This window comes from Chlamydotis macqueenii, chromosome 26, assembly GCF_036417535.1.
Source record: "Chlamydotis macqueenii isolate bChlMac1 chromosome 26, bChlMac1.mat, whole genome shotgun sequence".
In the NCBI taxonomy this organism is placed as follows: domain Eukaryota; kingdom Metazoa; phylum Chordata; class Aves; order Otidiformes; family Otididae; genus Chlamydotis; species Chlamydotis macqueenii.
This window is the reverse complement of record NC_141581.1, coordinates 3,657,935-3,681,469: the sequence shown is the minus strand read 5'-3', so window position 1 is coordinate 3,681,469 and position 23,535 is coordinate 3,657,935. Positions and strand designations below refer to the sequence as shown.

Below are 23,535 nucleotides of genomic sequence, written 5' to 3'. Positions count from 1 at the left end.
TTTCAACAGCCATCCTAGCTACTACATGAAACAGCCCCAGAAAGAAATACACCACTGTTTAATTAGACAAAGACCCTCTAATGACCGTCACAGATCTGTTAACTTCAGCAAACAGAACACAGTGATTTCAGGCATTCCAGGACAACATCAGCTTTGCGCTACATCACTGCTAAGCACTGAGCTTTCTGATGATTTTAGGCTGCTACTTTGGCAATGATTGAAAACGTATTTTTAGACAATCTAAGTTTCGTTAAACTGTACTCATACTAATCTGTGAATGAGACTTCATTAAGTTGAGCCGCTGCTTGTACAAGTCTTATTTTGGGAAAGTGAAGGTGCGAACAGACCTCTATCTAGCCAGCAGCAGAAATGAGAACAGAGTTCAGGCTTGCAAAGCGTCCAACTGGCATCCTACCTAGTGAACTCCACAAAACTTTTACTGTTTTATGGGATGCACGGTGTTCCCTGAACTCCAAGCAAAAGTATTAGTACATAATTCTCCACTTAAACACATTCCCATCACCAGCTGCTCTTCAGTTCAGACGTACCCGCACGGGTCAGGGCAAGCTCAGCGTTTCAGATGACAGATAACCTGCGGAAGAAAATGGCATTGCACAGCCGATATCTTTCTGCCCGCTAAACTGACAACAGTCATAGCGCACAAACTAAAAACCCTTACAGGCTTTGGGATCCCAGCAGCGAACCTGCAGAACTTGCCTCTCAGAAGACCATCTTACTTTAATGGTTAATGGAGCACGCTAATTTGAAGTCACAGTTCTTACGCTGATGTTTACAGTTACTTTTGAGAACGGAGCTCTTTCTTCAACCTTGCGTTAGTATTTAATTACGTTAAGGAGTACGCCAGTGACCGCTAACAGCGCTGCAGTCTGTCAGTATAAGCTCTGTTTTTTTCAGAGGCTCTTAATTGGGCCATTAAGAGCCACACCGCAACCGGCAGAAACCCGGCAATCAAGGCCGTGGCCCGCGAGGGATTCCCGCACACGTTTTTACAGCCGAACGAGGAGCGCAGAGAAATGAGTCTGCTGACTTTCGCCATCTCAGCCGCTGCTGGGGCAACAGCTGGAGCTCAGGCAGAGCTAGAGGAGTCCGGTCTCTGCTTTGAAACCGGGACCAGGCCCAGAGGAGCCGGCCCCGATACACCGGCTTCGCTCCGCAGCCGCTTTCCTTCTCGCGGGGCGCGGGGACACCTGAGCAGCGGGAGCCGACACACGGGCCGGGGGCCTTCGCAAATCCAACGGGGCGGACGCTGACCGGAGCGCTCGGCGAGCGGTGACCGCTACACCGTGACAGCCCCGGCTCCACCCGCGGGAGACGCACACGAGTGGGGAAACACGAGCGACTCGCCCGGCCACGGCGGGGGGGGGGGGGGGGGGGGGTGGCGGCCCCCGAGGCAGAGCCACGCCAGCCCCGGGCCGCCCGAGGGCCCCGCCGCCGCACCGACCGGTCCCGGGGCCCGGCCGGGACGGCGACACGCTGGGGGGGGGGGGCGCGTTCTCCCCTGCACGGCCCCCGGGCCCGGCTGCACGGAGCTGGGCTCCCCGCCCGTTGAGGGGAGTGCAGGGTGCGGCGGCCCGGGGCGGGGGCGGGGGGTACGGGGCAGCCCCACAACCCGGCCCAGGCGGAACCGGAGCGGGGCCCGCTGAGGGGGGAGCGGGGCGCGGGCAGCCCTTACCTGCGTTCGGGGGGGGGACGGGGGGGGGGGCGGCTCAGGCTCCCGCCCGGCGGCCACCGCTTCTCCGCACTTCCGGGTTCCGCGCCGCCGCCATCTTGGGGGACACGGACTTCCGGGGCGGAAGTGGGCGGGGGGCGGCGCCGGGCGGGGCAGGCAGGGCCGGGGGCCCGGGGCTGAGGGTGGTCCCGGGCCGGTGTCACGCCTTTACCCGCGGGCAGGGCTTCCGCCGGCCCCTCGCGCTGCATGCAGAGCCCAGAAGCCGCCATCCGGCCCTCCCGACCCGGGGGTTTGGGCCGGGCCGGCCCCCAGGCCTTGGCGGCGGCACGGAGCCGGGAGCCACCGGTGCCGGGGGGGGGCGGACACCGAAGTCCTGGAGCAGCTCGGGCCGCTCACCTGGCGTCTGCCCGCAGCCCCGGCGGGCTCTGGGAGCCGTTTTCATAGAATCATAGTATAGTTAGGGTTGGAAGGGACATTCAAAAGCCACCCAGTCCAACCCCCCTGCCAGGAGCAGGGACATCTCCAACCAGATCAGGTTGCTCAGAGCCTCATCCAGCCTGGCCTGGAACGTTTCCAGGGATGGGGCTTCCACCACCTCTGAGCAACCTGGGACAGTGTTCTACAACTCTCATTGTAAATTTTTTTTTCCTAATATCCAATCTAAATCTACCTCCCTCTATTTTGAAACCATCACCCCTCGTCCTGTCACACCAGGCCCTGCTGAAGAGTCTCTCCCCACCTTCCCTGCAGCCCCCTTTGGGCACTGGGAGCCGCTCTCAGGTCTCCCCGGAGCCTCCTCTTCTCCAGGCTTAACAGCCCCAGCTCTCTCAGCCTGGCCTCACAGCAGAGCTGCTCCAGCCCTCTCAGCATCTGCGTGGCCTCCTCTGGACCCTCTCCAGCTGGTCCATGTCCTTCTTGTGTTGGGGGTTCCAGAGCTGGATGCAGTGCTGCAGGTGGGGTCTCACCAGAGTACAGGGGCAGAATCCCCTCCCTCAACCTGCTGGCCACGCTCCTCTTGATGCAGCCCAGGATGCGGTTGGCCTTCTGGGCTGTGAGCGCACATTGCCTGCTCATGTTGAGCTTCTCGCCCACCAGCACTCCCAAGTCCCTCTCCTCAGGGCTGCTCTCCATCCATTCCCCGCCCAGCCTGGATTTGTGCCTGGGATTGCCCCGACCCAGGTGCAGGACCCTGCACTTGGCCTGGTTGAACTTCATGAGGTTGGCACGGGCCCACCTCTCCAGCCTGTCCAGGTCCCTCTGGACGGCCAAAGGAAAGGAAATTCCTCAGTTTTCCTACCTGCAGAACGGGGCAGTCGCTATCTGCCCGCAGAGGAAGCAAGCAAGCTCAGCAGGGAAACACTTAAATCCTGAGCAGCTTCCCAGGAATGTCCGCTCGCTGCCATCCTGCAAGAGGCTCGCTCTCGGAATTCACAGCAAATCACAGCTGAATCACAGAGCTGAAAAATAAACCGCTCTGGCAGCTCACCCCATACTCCTTGATTGCTTCTCCCTCCCACCCATTCTTGCATTTCTTTTTTTTTTTTAATTTCCCATTGGTTATGTTGGATCTGTGCCTCTTTTAAGTCCCAGGATAAGAACCAAAATCACGATGGGGTCATATAAAAAAGCCTGCCAGAGAGGTCTATTTTTACGCTGGCATCCCTAACACGGCAGCACCAGTATCTGGGGTTTGATTTATCCCCAAGAAGGAAAGTGCCGGCAGACCAGAACCACCACTATCTGCTTGGCCTTTTGAAACGTCAGGCTCTTGCCAAAGGCACTGGCGGGAGGGAAAGGAGACCTTGACCAGGGAGGTCTGTGACACCGTGGCCAGAGCGGGGACAGGGCCACCTCACTGCTCTGGCACACCGAGAAGCTTTGCCGCCGGCAGCAGCCGCGTGCAGCACGCGGGTTCAGTGCTCAGGTTTAATCTCCAGCCTCTCAGTTCCGGTACGGGGACGATCCCCGTTGATAACAGAGAGCCTGGCTGGCTAACGGGAAGCAGCCCCGGCTCAGTGCCTGCAGTGAAGCCCCCGATGAGCAGCCACAGCAAGGTGCAGGCTGGCAAGGCGTGCACAGTCTGGATTTAGGGACATCTGACAGGATGTCTGTCTGACGAGGCCGGGAAAAAAGGTTCTTTTGGGAGCCGGGTAGTCCCAAGCCACGAGGGGAGTCCTCTCTGAAGGGGCTCACGGAGTCAGGGAGCCTGGCCCTGCCGGGGTTTGCATGGGAACCCTGGGGCTGGCTGCCAGCCGAGAGCAGCATCGTGCCCGTCAAAGGAGCCACCTTCCAAAAGGATGAGAACAAAAGGGTTGAGGTTTCTCGCAGCAGCCCTGGAGGAAGGCAGCCAGGCACAGACACGCTCGGCTGGTCCCGTTCCCTCTCCCAGGAGCTGGACACCTCATCCGGGGAGCTTCAGAGCCAACAGCAGCAAAACGTCGGCCTCTCAGGCTCCCTTGCCTCTCCCACATCCCGCTGCCGTTAGCAGACGATTGCCTGAACCCCAAACCCCAGCCCCCTAAACCAACCGGGGAACCTCACAAGGGCAGAGGGGAGCGCAGCCCCCCCCTCCCAAGGGCCACAACACGTGTGGCATGGCCAGAGCACCCCAAACCGGGACCCCATCCCACAGGCCCTGCATCCCCTCCCCAGCCCCGGGGGGAATGTTCCCTTTCTCCCGCTCAGACCAAAGCACAGGGTCTGTCACATTTGGGCTTTTAATCCCATGATGAGCGTCACTCTCAGAAGATTCCATTCATTTGCACACATTAATTAATCAAAGTGATTGTGTCATGCTTTCAGAATATCCTTTCTCCAGAGGTTAATGCCAAAGGCGCTGGCTGTTAAATCACAAACAGCCCCCCACCCCTAACCCCCCGGCTCTGACTCTGGCCCCACATGTCCCCATGGGCCAGGCAGGACTGTCCTCATCCCCTCCAGGCTACCGGCCATCTTATCTGAGAGCAATGGCTGGAGTCTGGCTGGCCATGCATTCTAAGGGTCTAAAATCCCCCAGAGCTATTTATTTAGCCCGATACAAGTATGAATAAGCAGATACACTGGAAGAACACATACTGATCCATTCAGCAACGAACCAGTCTCCTCCCGTAACCACCACCGCCTCTGCAGCTGGTGCCACAGCCACTTATTTCACTCACCACCACCTCCTCCTCCTCCCCATCCCAGTTCCCATTTTAGACACGAACCCGCTGGCCCCGCCGCCCCAGCCCACGGTCCCCAGCCAAGCCCTGCAAAGCCAGCGGCCCAGAGGTCCAGGCTCAGCCCCCGTGCACTCCCACCACGCTTCAGATGTGTGGGCCCCCTGCCCCACAGAGCCCCCCGCGCTCCAGCTGTGCCATCGGACCGTGGCAGGGAGCCACTCAGAAGGCAGCCAGCGCCTTCCCTGCTCCCAGGCAGACCCCAGCCCACCCTACAGCCCACCCTACAGCCCACCCTCTCCTTCTGCAGCACCACAGCTCCCTGGGCAGGGGTGCAGATAAAGCCTCTGCCCTAATTGCCAGCTCTTAATAAGGGAGGTGGAGCACATGCAGGTGCTTCTGCAGGAGCATCCCTGGGCTGGGGGCTCTGGGGGGGGGGGGGGGGGGGGGGGGAGAGGAGGAGGGCAGGGGTGAGGAGGCTCAGCTTGGGGAGGGTGAGCGTGAGCGTGTAACATCTCCTCCTGAGCCTGATGCTGCTCCAGCAGCACAAGGAGAAGGCAGCATGTCTGAGGGGGCCCCTTTTCACCTTGTTGAACCTGTTGCTGCTGGGCCGTGGGCCAGGCATTTCCCAGACACTCAAAGCCCTGAGGCTGCAGCACAGCCCTTGCCGCAGGCGGGCACTGTGGTGGTTTGGTGGCCTTCAGCTGCAGCCCCCAGAGCTGGGGAGCAGGAGGAGTACCGCTGGTGTGCGGGGGGGAGCTCTGCTCTCCCTGCACCCCCCATGTGTGGGGTGTCACACCCATGGTGGCCCTGCCTGCCCTGTGCCTTCCTGCTGGCAGAGCTGTGACGGGCTGAGGAGGAAATTCCCAAGGAGGGGACGAAGCAGATGTGATGCTGGTGTGGGGGCGGTGGGACTGGGGGCATTGGGGCTGCACTGGTGGGATGGGAGGTGGAGAAACATCATCTCCTGGGACATGGCTGGGCTGCGTGCTGATGCTTTGGCCCTTGCGGGGACAGATGTCCCTGGGAAATGGCCTGGCCTCCCACAAAAAAAAAGCCCCTCTCTGGCAGCTGGGTCCCTGAGGAGCACCCGGTTGCAGGGAAATGGGGTCAAAGATGGGAGTTTTAGGGCCCTGATCCTGCAGGCTTTGGTCTCACACTGTGGAGCAGCTCCCACCAGCCGTGGCCATGTTGGGGTGAGCCCAGCCGATGTTGCATGCAGCCAGTTCCTGTTTTTTTTCCCACAGCCTGGAAATCCCCTGACTTTCCGCAGGGGTGAGGAGCGAGGAGCCCTGCACCCAGCTGGCCTCGCGCCTCCCCACAGCTTTGGGAAGAGGTGGAGAGGTGGCCACGGGGACAGACCAGCAGCCCCCAGTGACCCGGGCTGCCCTGGTGCCAGGGGTGGGGCTGCACTGGTGGTGGGGCTGGAGGGCTGGAGCCATGCAGGGAGGCAGAGAAGGGACCTGGCAGAGACCATCCCATGGTGGGAGAGTCCTGCAAAATCATCTCATGTTTGGGCAGACCTTTCCTTGCTTCCTTCCAGCTCCGGGCTTTGCCCCATCCGGTGGAGGGGACGAGAGGACAGCGGTGGCTGAGCACTGCCCACATTCAATGAGCTTTGTAGGTCTCAGCCCGATTCCCCATGGCTCACGGGCAGGCTGACCTCCCAGTTGGAGGTGAAGATGCTGGTGTGGACGCTTGGGAAAACTGGTGCAGCCACAAGCCCATGGTGAGGGACAGGGCTGGGGCATTTGAGGGTGCCTGGGGACACCCCAACTGCGCTGAGCAGGGCCCTGCAGTGAGACCTTGCCTTGCCCTGCTCCAGCTGCCCGTTCCTGGAGAAGCTGACCCCCAGGAGCCTGTTTTCGTGCCACCCTGGCAGGGCGAGTGACAGGGAGCAGAGTGCGGCTGATGCAACGCAGATACGGAGCTACAGCCGAAGCGACAGGAGCTGCCTCCTGCCCGGGTTTCTCTGCTGTGGACGGTTTCCAATCGATCCTGCCCTCCTGCTGCTGGGAACCCGTCCCCCTCGGGAAGGGGAAGCATGACACTTACCAGAATTTGGGTGATCGCTTTCCAGCACTCTGGACTTGGTGCCAAGATCGAAGTAAATCACACATGGCCGGGCGCTATCATGAGAAAAGCCTGCGAGGGAGCGGGAGGAAAATGCAGCACTGGCAGCAGCCTGGGGGCTCGGCAGTGCAGTCCGTGCCCGTGTACCCCTCTTCCGTGCTCAGGAGATGCTCAGCAGCCCTTGGAGCCTCCCCTGCCTCTTCCTGCTCTTACGGGGCTGGACACCCTGGACAAAGCGGCAACGGAGCTAGGGCAAGACCCCGAGCATCGCTGTGCTCTGACCCCTGTCCCTGGGGATCTGCCGAGCCTTTGGGGATCTCGGGGTGGAGGGATGTGCTGTAACATGCTCAGCCCCGCCAAAAATGGGCTCGGGGCTCTCCTGCCTCTGCCTTGTGACCTTGTGCAGTGCCAGTGGCTCTCGTGAAAAGGCAGAACTCATGGATTTGTCCTGTGCTGTCTCAAAATAATGGCTTAGCTCCTTAGCTCTTGGAGCTCCTGACCCAGGTGCAATTCCCAGCTGAGCCTGCCTTGATCTCTTTGCTAAAGGGTTTTTTTAGCCTGTAGTGCAGCGGGGCCTGGGAGGAAGCTGCAGCTGCAAACATCTTGGTTCCTCTGTGTGTTTGGAAGAAGTTAACTGCACGGACCAAGTGTGCCAGCACCTGCCACCAGCTGTTCCCCGGCGGGAGCTGGCGCGGCACGGGCTGCGCCTCTACGCCAGAGCTGGCTGTCACAATGCAAGCCCTTGCCCCAGAGGCTTGGCAGGGCCTGTGCCCTTGTGCCGGCTGCGCTGGGAGGGGGGCTGCAGCGTGCTCTGATGCACTCAGTGAAACCCTTCCTCTTGGGAGACCCCTGAGAAACAGCCCCTGTCTGGGGGCTCGGGACGTGCCCGGGGTTCTGGTTGGGGCAGTGGAGCCGGGCACTGGGCTGCTGTTTTGGAAGACGCCCTCGCGGCTGCTGGGCCTCGTCCAAGCCCCAGCTGGTTTCCGCGTGTTCCCCCTCCCAATGCCGGGTGTCCCCTTGCTCAGGGTGAGGAGGAGGACGTGCTCGTACTGCCCAAATCCAGGGAGGGGCTTAAGGAAACTGTGGACCTCTCCAAAACTACTGTGCTGGGAACTTAATTCATTGCTTTCCCATTTTTTTCCCTAATCTTTTCCAAGCTCTTGTACATGGCCATGAGAGCTAGCAGGCTATTTTTTAATAACGGCAGAGGTTCCTGTGTAACCAAATCCCTTCCAGGAAAACATTACTTAGTGTGAAATTCAAAATAAAGAAAATCCCAACTTGTTCAAAGGGAGTTGTCGGGGATGTTTTCTCCAAAGTTTTCTTCTCTTTTTGTAACACACTGACCAAAAGCAAATGGCAGCAGCTGCAAATGATGTCAAACAAATAACAGAGCCTTTAAACAAACCAGCCCAGGGAGCTGCTCCCTCGCTGCCTGGGGCTGCGGCAGAGCAGCCCGTGGGGTTGGTGCAAACCCACCAGCCGTGCTGCTGGGAGGGGGCAGGTCCCAATTCCCCCTTTCTCCCAGGTATAAACTTTCCTGTTGTAATAAAAGTGGAAAGGAACAGATTTTTTACAGATTTCAGCAGCGTCCAGCTCACGGGAGCGGCTGAGGAATCTGTGTCCCTGCCTTTAAATGCCCATAAACATGCACTGCTTTGGAAGCACAGGACCGCTGACGTGGGCTGGGAAAGCTGCGGGAGAAGCTTTCCAAGGTGTGGGAGTGAGTACAGAGCCAGAGACACAGGACTGGACCTGGCACGGCCTTCAGCACCGGGGAGAAAGTGAGAAACCTGTGGAAATGCAGGATTTACGGCACCAAGGAATTTGCATTACATATTAGGAACAAGCTCCCTCAAGAGACGCGGTTCAGCACTGGGTGGGAAGATTCCTAAAGGCTGGATGAATGCCTGCCGGAGGGGATCCGTGCTGGAGGCCGTCTCGGGGGGACCAGAGGGCTCCTGGCAACGTGTTTCGGCCCCACGTTTCCAGGCCTGGCTGTGCTGGGAAGAGTGTCCCTGCTGCTGCTGAAGCGTAGCGAAAGGTAAATAGGTATTTGTGAGGTGAGAAAAAGGTGAGGGGGCAGGAGGGAACGTGAGTGAATGAAAACCACAAATGCTGTTGGTAAATCCCCCGGTAAACCCACTTCCTGCAACCACAGCAGCATGCCCAGCCGCTCTCCAGGTCAGGACGCACCCGGGAGCTGGGATGGTTGCTCCCCAAGCCGAGCCTGTGGCCAGAGGCGGCCGTTGAGCTGCTGAAGATGGGCAGTGAGGATCCCCTGCGGGTTTTAGGGTTGGCAAGAGCACAAACGCTTGCTTGACTCAATTAAAACCCTTCCCCATCTGCATTTTTGATTGGAAACAGGAGACTTCAGTGCCCGCGTTGACATCGCACAGCAGAAAGCAAGCAGATGCGGCCTCCCAGCCCAGCACTGGCTTTGCTTCAAAGGCTGCGGCAGCCTCCCCTGTGCCTGCGTCGCCTCGGAGGGCTACAGATAAAAACCACACTCTGTTTTATTTTACCGTCCGTTATTTGTTCTTATCCCAGAGCATGTGTTGGGACTGGCTGCTCCCATCACAACACCCAAGCATGCTGGACCTGTCGGAGCCCTCGGCAGGGAGAGCGAGCGGCTGGTGAAGTGAGGTAAAATGGGGGGGAAACGGGAAAAGGGGCCTGGGCGGGCAGTGATGGCGGAGGGAAAGGGCATCCTTGCCTCAGCAGAGCTCTGCTAACCGAACACAGAGCTCTAACATCCGTTAAATTTAGCGTGGAACACAGGGTTCAGCAGAAGAAGTTCCCGAGAAAGACACAGTTTGACTCAAGAACGTTTGTGCTCTGCTTGAAAAGGGGCTGCGCTGGTGTCGTAGTTCAGCCCCGATGGGGACCAGACCACCCAGTCTCTGTCTCGCTCCCCCCACCCTCCGAGAGAACAGGGAGAGATGATATAAGAAAAACGGCTCGAGGTTTGAGATAAGGACAGGGAGAGATCCTTAAAGTTACCGTTACGGGCAAAACAGACTCAACTTGGGGAAAACTATTCATTTATTTCTAAAACTAGCAGGAGAATGAGACAGAGAACAAGATAACCTCCCCCCACCCCTCCCTCTTCCCGGGCTTAACATTATCTATACGACCTCCCCTCCCGAGCGGCACGGGGGGAAAGGGAATGGGGGTCGCAGTCAGTTCATCACGCGTTGTTTTACGCCGCTGTGTCATCGTCAGGGGAAGAACTCCTTGCATTCTTCCTCTGCTCCAGCGTGGGGTCCCTCCCACGGGCCACAGTCCTTCGTGAAACTGCTCCGGCGTGGGTCATCTCTTCCACGGGGTGCAGTCCCTCTAGAACAGCTGTCCCAGCGGGCCCTCCACAGACCACAGCCTCCTTCAGGCCTCCACCTGCCCCGATGTGGGGTCCTCCACGGGCTGCAGGTGGATCTCTGCCCCTCCGTGGACCTCCATGGGCTGCAGGGGGACAACCTGCTCCACCATGGTCGTCACCACGAGTTGCAGAGGAATCTTGGCCAGGAGCCGCATTACTCCTCCCCCTCCTCTTTCACTGACCTTGGCGTCTGCAGCCGTTCCTCACAACAGGCTGGCAGACACCTCTCAGGATCCTTTTTACATCTCATTCACATCTCATCTCCTCTCCACTTCTTGCAGCCGGGCCGGGCCAAGTTGGGCCCAGTCGGCTGCCCGGCGGGAGGCCAGAGGGTGAGGCCTGCAAGGCCCATGAGGCTCGCACCTCCCCCTCTCTGCCCCCCGCTCAGCTGCTTCACATCTCTCCCTCCTCTTTTTCTGTTTTCCCCTTCTTAAATACGTTATCGCAGAGGCGTTATCAGGGAACATTCTGCTACCAATTGGCTCGGCCCTGGCCAGCAGCGGGTCCGCTCTAGGCCCGGCCGAGTCCGCTGAACAAAGGGGAGCGACTTCCAGCAGTTTCCTACAGAAGCTGCCACCTTAGGCCCCCCCTCACTAACAAAACCAGAACAGCCGCCCACCGAGGGTTCCCAGGGGCGGGCGGGGGAGGAGCCCCCGGCCAGACAGGACCCCGCTCCGCGCCCGCGGGCTGCAGGGCCGCGAACATGGCGGCCACGGACCCCGCGCCCCGGTCTCCATGGCACCCGCTTTCCCCTTCGCCCTTCGCCCTTTGCCCCTCACCGCCCCGCCCCTGCGGTTGACGGACAGCTCCCGCCGTCTATCACAACGCCCGGCCGCCCGCCCGAGTGAGTGGGCGGGTTGGAAAGCGGCGAACCAACCGGAAGCGAAAGCCGCACCGCCGGCTCCGCCCCCCTCGTGGCGGCGCCGCAGCCAACCAGCGGGCGAGCGCGGGGGGGCGGGGTCGGAGCGGCGGCCAATGGGAGCGCACGTCGGTCGCCAGGGAGGTGCGAGGCCCGGAGGGGGCAGCGGCGGGAGCGCGGCGGGGCCGGGCGGGGGCGGGAGGTAAACAAAATGGCGGCGGCGTGCGCGCTGCGGCGGGGGTAAAGGGGGCAGCGGCGGGGGGAGCGGTGGGCTCGCGGGGCGGCTGGAGCGGGTACCCGGGCAGGGCCGCAGCGGCTGGCGGGGCTCCCTCTGAGGCGTGAGGGGGGGGGAGCGCGGCGCCGCGGCGCGACCCGGCCCGGTTCCCGAGCCCAGCGGAGGGGAGGGGGGACGAGGCTGCCTGCCCCCCCCTCCCCCGACTCGACAGCGGGGCGCGGAGGCCCGGGGCTGAGGGAGTGGCTGGGGCTGCCTGCGGGGCCCGGCCCGTGGGGGAAGGGCCTGTCCCGGGCGGGCTCCCCCGCCGTGGCGGCGAGGGGCTCGGCTGCGGCGGAGCCGGAGGTCTCCTCGGCCCTGGGGGTCCCTTCCCTGCTGACTCCGTCGTTGGTTTGGTTGCACTTAAAGTGTTTTAACCCCCTTTTGCCCCTTCCCTGCTTTCCCCGGGGGTGGCTGTGGTTTGTTTTCCTCCCCAGCCGGACTGACACCTGTGGAAGGGGCGAGGCTGGCATCTCCTTGACCTTCCCTTGTTGGAAGGGGCATGGGGTGGTTTGGGCACTGGGCAGAGAGAAGTACTTCCTCCCGATTGTTCCTGTTTTAAGGTGGATCAGTAAAGCTCTGGTAGGTGTTGCGTTGTCTGACACCGGCTGACCCCTGGACCCGTGGTGGCGACACATCATGTGCCAGGCGGCATCTGGGTGGTTGAAGGATGCCCCTGGGAGGTCTTGATAGGCACCGAAGGCCTCAAACTTTTGTAGGCGTGAAAAGTGAAGATATTAGAATTGTTTCTGGAAACTCCTTCAAAGAAACTTGGTTCCAGCTTCCAAACGGCTGAAAAAAAAAAAAAAAAAAACAAACGCTTCTGTGCTCATAGCTGGGTGGTGAGGACAGCAGGGCAGAAACGCTTCCCCTGCCACCCAGCTTAGAGTTGGTGACTGTGTTCTACTAGGAATGGAAAGTCACGAAAGAGACTCAGCAATTGTCTGGTTTTATGCGGTGGCCTAAAGTCCCAGAGGATGACCTAGCACTTAAGAATCAAACTGGGCCAAGTTAAAGGCCAAGTTGACTTGAAAGAACCCTAACAGTGGGACCAGGTTGGAAGCAAAGCGAGTCCCAAGCCGAGTGTATCTGGTCAAAGATATATATTATTTTTAAAAGACATTGTGCTATTGGAGCCAGGTCTGGATCTTTTAGCATCCAGTAGAGCTGGAAGCAGCTCATAGGTTTGTCTTGTTTTTGTTTTTTCTTTTTTAATTCATGTTTGTACAATCTTCTGGATATTTTTTTTCAAGAAGGAGTAAAAGGGAGTGTTGGAAACTAACAACAGGATTAAACCCCTGAGCGCTTAAGGAAAACAGGTTAAGGAACTTAATCCAGGATGGATATGCAGGAGCCGCAGCAGCTGGGTATGTTTGCAGAGAGCGAGCTGATGTCTGTGGGGATGGACACTTTTATCCATCGCATTGACTCCACGGAGGTCATCTACCAGCCCCGGCGGAAAAGGGCCAAGCTCATCGGCAAATACCTGATGGGAGACTTACTTGGAGAAGGGTCTTACGGCAAAGTCAAGGAGATGTTGGACTCTGAAACCCTCTGTAGGAGAGCTGTGAAAATACTGAAGAAGAAGAAGCTACGCAGAATTCCCAACGGAGAGGCAAATGTGAAAAAGTGAGTAAATATTTCCAGTAGCTGGGAACTGAGGGGTTAAACTTTGTAGTTATTTTCCAGCTGAAGTTCTGTACCATTTTAACTGACAACATGGCTTTTTGCTGTGGAAACACTTCCTAAACCATAGGTATTCAGGAATCTTTACCGTTGAACTGCAGCCAGCGCTCTCGTTGAGGCTGGGAACTGGAGGAAGCTGGTTCTGAAGGGCTGGGGAGGCAGGTCTGGCTGAACAGCCAGCACGTAACACATGCCACTTTTAAATACTTAAAGGAGAAAATAGTATTTCTTAAAGAAATTCCTTTTTAAGATTTCACCTTGAAGAGGTAAACTGTGGTGCTGTCAGCTAGGAGAGGGGGAGAGGTGGTGTAGCGGAGAGTGCAGAAACACACTTTGTGTCGTTGCGGTCTGCGTTATTTGTGTATCCCTCATGGAGCGTGTGGCTCTTGAGCTCTTTGGGATGGCAATTACTGCTCCCACCCATGTAGCAGGTGCCTGGAACACAATCCAATGGATTGTGCACGCAATGGGCATAGGAAGTCTTGCGTTTTATTCTTAGTTTCACTTAATGAGTTTGGGAAGTAATTCAAGGCTCTTTCCAGTTGAGTTCTGCAGCTATAAAATGGGGACAAGGGTTGTCAACCTTTTTTGTTTCAGTGACTCAAGATCTGTGCTTGGAAGCTTTTGAAGTGCCAGTTACATACTGATTAGTCAGGGCACAGGTAACTAATTAAAATTAACTGTGGGAGAAGCCTGGTGTTACACTTCATCTGCAGGGCTGGGTGTGTGAAACTTTCCCTTTTTTGGGGGCTGCGCTCTGCTTGCGGGGACCTCCCGGCCAGCTGTGTTTTCCGCAGCAAGCTGTTTGTCACAGCCCTACCAGATAGTTGTTTATCTGCTGTGGAGGGGAGCCTTCTGCAGCCAAAACAAGCTATTTGCAAGGGTTTATCTTATAGTGGGAGGGAAAACTTGAGATGTTTAGAAGACTCTTGTTTTGCGTCTTTAGCGGTGGCATGCTGAGTGTAGAGCCCTGACCTAGCAGAGTCTTGTTTCTGTTTCTCGGTTTGGTTTGAGTTTCCGAGCTCAGCTGCAAGATATTTCACATCCTGTACCGGGGCTTCTGTCAGTGAGCTCTTTAAGTTTGCCTTCTAACCTTCAGTGACAGACTTAGCTATGGAATAGTCGCAAATCCTACTGCTGGGACCTCCCTTTCTTTCCTTTGCTGGCTTGAGTTCAGAATCAGAGTAAACTGTTGGTTAATATGTAATAAAATGTTTCTTGTTTTTCTGGTAAAGGTATTGAGTGCCTCTTTCCACCCTTGGTCCCTCCTTCAGTTTCATCAAGAGCTTCTACTGAAGAAGGGGAAGATGGTTTCCTCTTCAGTGAAACTTTCACATTTACATTTTTCTCCCCTGTAGTGAAAAAGGACTGGCCAGATACCAGAGAGTTTCCTGGTATCAGAGCTGTGGTGATGGTCCTGTGTCCTGAAGTGAACTCTGTAGAAGCTTTATTCCCGCGCAGAGCCTGTCTGTGAATACCTTGTTTGATTTCATTAAGGTTAGTTATTAAAGCAGACTAGCCAAGCACTGTGCTGTTTTGCTGTGGATGTTTTTCTGGCTCAGCCACACCTGCTTCAAAACACCCAGGCAGGTTTTAGATGCTGTCTCGTAAGGAGGGTTTACTTTAGTTCAAGTTCCTGTTTTTGTCACCTTGTCCTTTTTTCTTTGTCCACCTATTCGTTTGCTTTATCTGCTTCAGTGGTGAATTTTAAGGCAAAAGTGTCACGGTTTTGTGGTACCCATGGAAATCTGACCTAATAAAAACCCTTCAGCACCACTGTGACAGGCAGAGGAAGCTGTCTCTGCTCTGAATAAACTTCTTAGGGTGAGATACATCATCAAACCTGTATGGATTGACTGGTCAGTATGGGTGGGGAAGCAAGCCATTGCTATATGTCCAGATAGCACTGTGAAGTACTCTGCTAACACTGGGGTTTTTCTTGGTTTTTTGTTTATGCCACATTGCCTGGCCAGACTCCAGTAAAATTTCACTTTCTACAGCTGCGTTTGGGCAGCTGTGAGTGGTTTATACCCAGCAAACTACTCACATGTAATAAAACAGCAGATCAGATTGTGGACTGAATCACAGCAGTAGGTTCTACTTGTTTTCTCGAAAGCCACTAATAAATGCAGTAATGAGTAAATATCTAATTCCTGTGTTGTAATCAGGCCTGCTTCCCCTCCCGCTTGTGTCCTTATCTAGACAAGGATGTCTGCAGCTCAGTACATGTGAGAGATGATTGTGATTAGTTGTCTAATCTTTGTAAACATCCCAACTTTAGTTGGTGCCCTTTGAGATTAAAAATATCTTCATCTGCCACCAGAACTGGTGCTCCTCTCCCTGCCCAGTGGTATCTGCAAGCAGGAGGCTCTTCCAAAGCGTTTGCATTGATAGTAAATGAAACGGTCAGGAGTGAGAGTCTTCTGAATCCCTAATGCACTGCTTTCTTTACTGTAGAAATCCCTGCTCTCCAGGGATTCATTTATTCACGTAGTGCTACAAACCTGTTAAAAGTGCACTGGCAGAGGGTCTAAGCAGTTAGGGCGTGTGTTCAGGTTCGATTTAAGAGTGCTTATGGCTTGGAAGTGACCGTTCGCTCTTTCAGTCTCAAAATACCTTGTTGTACAGTTCTCTCTCAACTGCAAAGACACAGCCTGTTCCTACTGAGGTGATTTCCAGTGTTTCTCACTGTACAGGAAAAAGCTACATAGGTGACTTGTTTGGCAGAGATGGAATTGAATTATTACAATGGGCTTGTGCCTCGGCCGTTATCACGGGGTGCCCCAGTATTGCTGCTGCCGTGGTGAAGATGACCCTTGTGTTGATAGTGTGTCATCAAAGAAATTCCCTAGAAAATAGTTCCTAGACCGTTGGCTCTCGGGTAATTGTATGAGCAAGTCGTATACAGGGAGTTGTGACAGCAAGGGAGGGCACAGTGGCTATGAGCTGCGGAGGCTCGCGCGGGTCGGTGCTGTGCTTGGGGACCCTGGGTACGTGGGGCTGGAGTTACAGCTCCGGGAGCTCTGACCATTAGCATCATCTTTGTGTTACCCCTCGCTAATTTTGGTGCAGTAAGGAGTTCTGGGGACCTGGAAATTATGACTGAAATACGTTTGAGTCTTACAAAATGGAATGATTTTCTTCTACTCCTGAATACTCCAGATCTGCCCCTGAGAAATGAGCCCTTACGGGATCTGTGAATCCTGGCGAGCACGTTGCGAGTTTAAACTCGTAAGGTGCGCATTTCCCTAAATCGGTCTAGGGAATCTTCGTTTCTCCAGTCATTTTAGGGAAAGGTTGGGGTGGCTTAGCTAACCAGACAGTACCATGGCCAATTACTGCTTCCAGTTATTACAAAAAAATGAGTTTAGTAGGATTGCCAAGAAGATGAAAGAAAATTTGGAAGATTATTTGTCTCTAGGAGCACAAGTTTTATTAAACCGTGTGCTAATAGCCTTACATTTTAATTAAGCGTTTGGGACTTTCTGTGCATATCCCAAGTGTCTTGTACTGTACTTGGCGCACTTGGTGATTACTTAGATTTGAATATATGCTCATTAGAATTCCTTGGAGGTTTAAAATGTGTGGTAGGCCAAATGCGTGGTGTACTTTGACAATTTACTCCTTGGGTCTGCGAATGGAAGCGTCTCGCGCCTCAAAACATGGGCAGTTCTGCTGAAAGAAGGACTTGTTGCAAGCCACAGGGGTGTGTGCCTTAGACCAAGATGAGCTGCAGCTGACTCATCCGATTTCCTTTCCCTCCTGACTGAGACGCTCTGTCTGCCATACATAACTGAGCATCTCTGTCTCTTACTTTGCTAACCTGGATGTATGCTTGGGTTCAGTGGTGAAATATTAGAAACGGTAATCTGTAGAAGAGCGTGGGTGCTGTGCTGTGGTGGATATAGGGCTTGTAACGTCCGATATCCCTGCTAGGAGTGTGATGTGGATGGAGGCCTGAAAGTAGGAAAGGGGAAAAGTAACGCTGCCATCTTCACCTCCTGTGGGCTCACACGCAGTTTGGGAGCAGGGGCCTGCCTGTGGCTGTCAGCTTCTGCAAGGTGAGAGCTGTGTTTGGTGGCTGAGGGTGTGCTCTGTCCTGCATCTGCAGTGTTCAACATCTCAGGGGCTTCTGGGGGCAGGTAAGGTAACAAGTGTGGTGACCACGGTGGATCTTTCTGGATCTTGACATGTTGTGGCCTTAGGGAGGGAGAGGTGGTGGGAACGTGGTGGAGATGCTGTAATGCTCGCAACGTTACTTTGGGTAATGGCTGGAGAAGAACTATTTGGATACTAAAAACTTGAAAATATGTGGATCAGCACTGAATTTATCAAGACGTAATGCTGTCACCCCCTCCCCGTGTCAGATGTACAGTCAGATGTGTGAACATTAGTTTGGAAAAGGAAATAGTGAGGTGCTCTACTCAGTCTCTTATCTGAAATATCACTCATGCTCCTGAGAGCAAAGAGGTGCACCTTCTCCTGTGGATGAAAATGACAAGTTGCATCCTTGCAAGTAGAGGCCTGGTTTTTTTGAGTGAAATAAACAGAAAAGCTGTTCACAAGCTGGGCCTTAAACAAGTTGATCTGCTTTGTGGCATATTGGGGATACTGACTTGCAATTACAACTTGCTTTGGCTATACAGGATTGCAAAATCAATCTAAATAAATACATAATGTACTTGTTCAGTTGCGTAAAGACCAAATGAATGATTCTTGAGTCCTTTGTAGCAATTAGCAGGAACGGCGTTAGTGGATCTACGGTACGTGCCAGAACTGGCATATGGAGCTGTTCTATGTGTGCATCTCCCAGCCCTTCGCGGTGGCACCAGTGCTGTGGTGGAGGTGTGCCAGTTCCTTGTGCCCTCTTCCTCAGTACCGTGTGCTGCATGCGGAGAGCTTGAGATGGGCCACGGCTGTGTGCTGAAGAGTGCAGGGGCGGGTGAGGGTAAGCTCCTCCCAGGCTGAAAACTCTCTCTGCAGCCCTGCTGCAAACCCTCAGTTCTGACATATTATCTGACCTGGCAGGTAATATGGCAGAGATTTGCCATCACGTGTCTCCAGTAAAATCCTAAAAGCTTCGACCTGTGGAGGAACCTTGTCAACCAAAGGAAGGGAATGAATCTTTTGGCTGTATTGCTCATTCTTATTTAAGCAAGAATCGCTGTGATGAAACTGAGGCTTGAAACAAATTTTAGAAAGAATGCTAGATCTTATGGTGAAGATGTGCTCCAGGAAAGAGTGTTGTCTTTCCAAGCTGTCCTTGACATCTTCCAAAATTGTGTAGCACTTGGTACAAGTAGGCAGCTTTGCTATATACAGTTCTGAGCAACACCACCACCTTGTCATTTGCCAAAGCGAGGTGTCTTGCTAGGGATAAGTCTTAATCTGCCAGGATGGGCTTCATGGGTCTGACAGAACCACACAGAAATCTTCGTTCGAAGATCTTTTCTCTTCTCTCCTTCCTCCAAGATAGTTATGCTTTGAAACAGACCCCAAACTCTGACAGTCTGTCTTGTCACGCGCTTGAGGTCTTTCTAGTCTGGAAAATTAGGAACAGAATTACAGAGTGGAGACTATTCTGGCCACGTAATAGTGGTGTTGAGTAGGATGGGTATGGAAGCGATTACCACGCTGCAGAAAGCACAGCCTAGCTCCTGCGCTGGGGTCCTCCCTTCCCTCTGTGTTGGGGAGAGATCTGGTCTCAAAAGCAGCTGTTGGGGTTTAAATTTCCTGTTAAATTTTAGAGGTAGCAAGGAAAGGAGTCAAAGCTGCAGCAGCTCAGAAGGTATCCTAAAAATCTGAGCAGATTCACTAGGCTAGCGTGGGAAAGGCAGGAAGCCACCTTGCCTTGGTTGAGAGGAAAGGCAGCAAGCCGTAGGCATGCAAATCTCTTTCCCAGTGCTGCTTGACTGAAGCACTATTGTGCAGGCAAATTGCAAAAAAAAAAAAAAAAAGCAGTGGACAGGAGTGGTTTTTCTGTTGTTAGTTTTGAAAAAAAGTAAATTCGTTCTGACGAGGTGAGCCCTCAGTGAAGTTTGAAAACAGAAATGGCTTCAGAGGTGACTGGTCTGGCTGTCTCTGTTCCTCAGGCGTTCTAGAATGCAAGAGCAGCTAAAAATAGAAGTAATCTTTCCTCTGGGAAATGGGCTGCTTGGCCTCTGCCCCAGAGGTGGGTGCACTTCACTGGCGTTTTAGATTGGTTCACAAAGTCCTCGTGGAGGGAAAAAAAAAGTCATTAAAGAAATATGAAACATTTATTAGTCCGGTAAAGGTGGAAGGAGCTAGTATTTGTGCTTCCAAGCCATATTACAGGGAATGAGCTGTTGAGATCAGGATTTTAAATGTGTTCCTAATATTGGAAGCTTGCTTTGCCTTCACAGCAAAGTCGTCTTATTTAAATAAGTATGTGTTTGCTCCCTCTCTTGCTGGCTTGGTCTGAGCGCTCAGCCGTCTCTCTTCATTATGCAGAAACTTCTTAGACCTACACTACTGCTGGCTGCAGTTTCTATGCTAATTTAATCCACTTCAGCCTTTTGGTCATTACTATAATTAGAGTGGCTGCATCACTTTGCAAATCTGTCTGCCATTTAAACTAAAGGTTCTTCCGAGCTTTGCCTTGTTATCCTAGGTTTCTGTTTATCTTTTTTTTTTTTTTTTCTCTAAAGCCAGATATGATAAAGGAAGAGTGGCTGGCCTAAACTTTGTTAGCAAAGTAATTAATACTACTGCTCAGGGATCCTTAAAAGATCTTTGAAAACCTGCTTGCATTCCGGCATCTTAGGAGCCTTCGAAGGAGCAGTTACTGGTTCGTTATTCAGATGTGATGCATCAACAAGCCTTTGTACTGGCCACAGCTTGATATTAGAGTTGCGGCTAGTTGTGCAGGCGAGGGGCAAGTGGCTTCTGGGCTCTGTGTGTCGTGTTTGGGCAGAGGCTCTTTCTTCCCAAGCTGTGCTCTGAATTCCTTGTAGTGCTGCTTTCTAGACTCCTAACTGTTGAAATGTAACCGTGCTTCTTAAAGCAACTTACCGAATGGCAAGAGAAAGAAGCTGGAAAGAAGAGTTTATGCACAGCTTAGCACAAGCCCAGAATCGAGCAGCAGAGGAAGAAAGTGAGGAGCAGTGTCTGCACTTCCAGACACTGACAGAACCACCCTGACCTGACTGTCCTGATCCTCCTGTTTCTCCTCTTCACAACTGGCATCCAGTGGGATTTTGCAGGCTGAATTTAATGCAAAAGATACTAAAATGTGGTTTGGGCCACAGTACAAAATCCCAAGAGACAAAGATCAAAACAGCTGATACGAGATGACATGCAAGGGTCCATTTTCATAGCCAAGGAAAGATGTCTGCTTGCTCAGTTTTACATGATTTATTCTCCACAGACAGAGGATTCAGTTCAGGTCTCTGAACAGTTCAGTCAAGTTAAGTTAGGACTAAAGTTTGGAAGAAATTGAATTATTATCTGGAACTCCTGTTTTTGACTCCTTGAGCCTAATGTTGCAATTCTTACATTGGTTGCTTCATTTCTGCATTCTCCTGGAAGTTACAGTTTTAAAAAAGGGCACTATGAAACTGCCTCCATAGTTGGCTGCTGCGTAGAAGGAATTTGATGTGTCTTCAGGATGATTTCTGTACTAATTCTACTGAAAAGACACTTAAACTGATCACACAAATGGACTGGCCAGCTCAGGGGTCTTTGGCTTTGCATCCCTGACACTGAGCAGCTCGTGGCACGTAGTATTTGGTGGTGCTCGGGGGTGGGTGGCCTGTAGCTGTTAAACTGTGCGTGACTCCCAAGCTCCGAGCGTGGTTTGTGCTGAGGGGAGCAGGGTTGTGTTGCTGTGGGAGGTCTCTAGGTAGCTCGCATGAGGAGCCAGGTGCTGAGCCGGAGGGGTGCTGAGGGAGCATTTGGGGCTGCTGGGAGGCCTTTGTCATCTCCAACTTGTGAACCTCTCTGGCGGTTCCGTTCCTCGGCTCTGACAGCTGTTGCGCTCGACTCCTGGGCTCAGGAAGCTTTTGGTGCAGGGCTTCTTGGGTCAGGAACTCCGGTGACTTGCTGCCCCTCTGGCAGCCTGGGCACGTGTGCTAGCTTCCCTTCATGGCCGCAGCGCGGTGCTGCTGGTGATGCGCTTGTCTCTTGCTAGTGAGGCACCTCCTGGTTCTTCTGTAGTTTTTATGTTCTGTAGAAAATCATGTTCTGCTGAACTGCCCCCCTTCAGATGAATTTCACGTGGTGTGACAGAAAAAAAAAATAGTTTTAGTTTAATTTCTTCATATCTTTAGTGGATTAGCCAGTTTCTGGTGGTTTTATATTTAAATGACTCCTATCCATTCACAATATAACAACTATCAGAAGGAATTGTTTGTTAGGTGTAGAAACTTTTTTTCTTTTTTTTTTGGCAAGTAGCTAATATTCAAGTTACTTCCCAGCTAAATAACAGAACTTGTGCTGAAATGGGCTATGGGGCCTTAACTGCTCTGCCACGTTTGGCACCGGGTGCTGCCTGCCCCTGAGAACAGGAGCGCACCTAACTGCACGATGCTGCCTTACACCGACATCCGCGGGGGCTGTTCCTGGTCACGATGCCGATTAAATCATACCCTGAAGTACGAAGACTGGGAGCCGAAGCAAATTTATTTCTGCTCCTGTAACTACAGATGACGCTTAGATATAAAGAAGTGTGAAGTGCAAACATAAAAGGTTTGTCTTGGAAGTGGCTGTCCTACATATCACGGTAAACACAAATGCAGTGCATCTTCAGGGGTTTAACTGAAGAGACTGATAGTGAGAGAAGCTCCCAACAGTCCAGAATTGTTTGAAAAATTTTAATTGGAGGGAAGCTGATAAAGCCGCATCTTTGGCGTGCAGAGTAAATCAGGGTAGGCTTTGACTTGCCCGAGCAGTTGATAGGGCAGTGTTTCAGTTCCCAGTGCAGTTCTCCGACAGGAGAAAGACCTTTCCTTTAGTCAGTAGTAGCTTTAACTGGAAATGGTGAGGTGCGTGCCCGGGGCCATAGGGAAAGATGTGAGCTGAGAAGGGGGCCACAGGGGATGCCGTAAACCACTCTGGTACGGGTGGGAGGAGGAGGCTGGCTTGCTGCACCAGGCCATTGCAAGGCCAGTGCTGCTTGTGGAGGCAGGGGACTTGCAGAGTGCAACCTTGGGTTGCTTTCTCTTTCCGCACGGCCTGGTGTCTGAGGGTCGCAGGATCTCACCAGGAGTTCTTTTCTGTGCGTTGGCCCAGCGCGATGTACTTCTGATCAAGCTTGCTGTCATCTCATTCCCACTCACTTTGAGTGGGGCTGTTCGACTGTCAGTGTCCTACCATTGACCAGTGAAATAGCCAAAGGGAAGCACTGCACAGATTTTGTGGGGAAAACCAGAATAAAGCTTACACTGGAGTGTAAAACTTCACATTAGCAGATATGATGCAGCCCATGTTGAATGGCACCAAAGCGTTGACACGGAGGATTCTTATGACCAATTTCATGTCCGGCACAAAGGTAAGTTGCTCCTGGAGGATAATTCTCCTGCTGTTGTTTGTCAATTGACTAAAATTCCTGCCCAGAGAGAACTGACTGGCTGTGTAGAGTTATCTGGAGGGTACTTGTTTATAGTCCCTCAGTGGCCTGTAAGTATTTCACGGTCCAACTTTGGACTAATGAATTTGAGAACACACAAGACCTTCTGCAAACAGCATGCATAGGTAGTCTTAGGTGAAGGAGCTTGGCTAATGTGGTTTGAAGTGTCTTTTAAATCCCCGTGATTTAGAAAACAGTAATTTCATGCTATAATAAGGAAATAAGCTTTTGAAACATAACTTTTTTCCTTTTCTCTTCCTGCAGGGAAATTCAGCTCCTGCGACGATTACGGCACAAAAACGTTATCCAGTTGGTAGATGTATTATACAATGAAGAGAAGCAGAAAATATATCCTTTTTTTCACAGAGTTGTTAATAAGGTTTGAATTCCCGTTGTTCTCTGCTCTAGTGCTGAATTGTTACAGTTCTGCTTTTGTTAAGGCCCTTTTGAAGCTTAAAATGACTTTCACTGGTATTAAACATACTGCATGTCTGGAATACTTTCCACACAAGTACATTTCTTAAGTTTCACAGCTTCCCAGTTAGGAAACTAAATATTGTCCCCCAGTTACAGTTGCAGGGCTGGGGTAGGGGAGAACTGACCTTCAAACGCTATGTTTTTATTGTGTGACCTTCAGCAACTCAGAGATGAGAAGAGCTGTGCATCTGTCGTGTCTAACCTCCTGTCCTAGCGGTGGTGTATGCTAGTGCTTTCATTCCCTGAAGATGGACCTTTTATTGTCTACGCTATGTGAAATCAATTTTTGTAATGCGTTTTCCTTTAAGTCCTTGGCAGTGGTTTAGGTATTATTTTCTATCCCTCAAAAGAAGAAA

At 53.2% G+C, this 23,535-nt stretch overlaps 2 protein-coding genes across 4 annotated transcripts in view; one reads left to right on the top strand and one right to left on the bottom strand.

The window, feature by feature from the left end:
* SBNO2 (strawberry notch homolog 2) overlaps window positions 1-3,197 on the bottom strand; it is a 65,425-nt gene extending 62,228 nt beyond the window's left edge. Inside the window, exon 1 of one of the 3 annotated variants that reach the window (XM_086767211.1) lies at window positions 3,177-3,197. The gene's annotated coding sequence lies outside the window, so the exon portion shown is untranslated. Of the gene's footprint in view, window positions 1-1,693; window positions 1,790-2,987; window positions 3,009-3,176 lie in introns of those variants that run through there. The other 2 variants (XM_086767210.1, XM_086767208.1) reach the window with 2 other exon arrangements.
* Window positions 3,198-11,535: 8,338 nt separating this feature from the next.
* STK11 (serine/threonine kinase 11) overlaps window positions 11,536-23,535 on the top strand; it is a 44,316-nt gene continuing 32,316 nt past the window's right edge. The window contains exons 1-2 of the mRNA XM_086767079.1: window positions 11,536-13,059; window positions 22,967-23,050. Coding sequence (XP_086623205.1) covers window positions 12,770-13,059; window positions 22,967-23,050 — 374 coding nt within the window. The 5' untranslated portion in view covers window positions 11,536-12,769. The remainder of the gene's footprint in view (window positions 13,060-22,966; window positions 23,051-23,535) is intronic.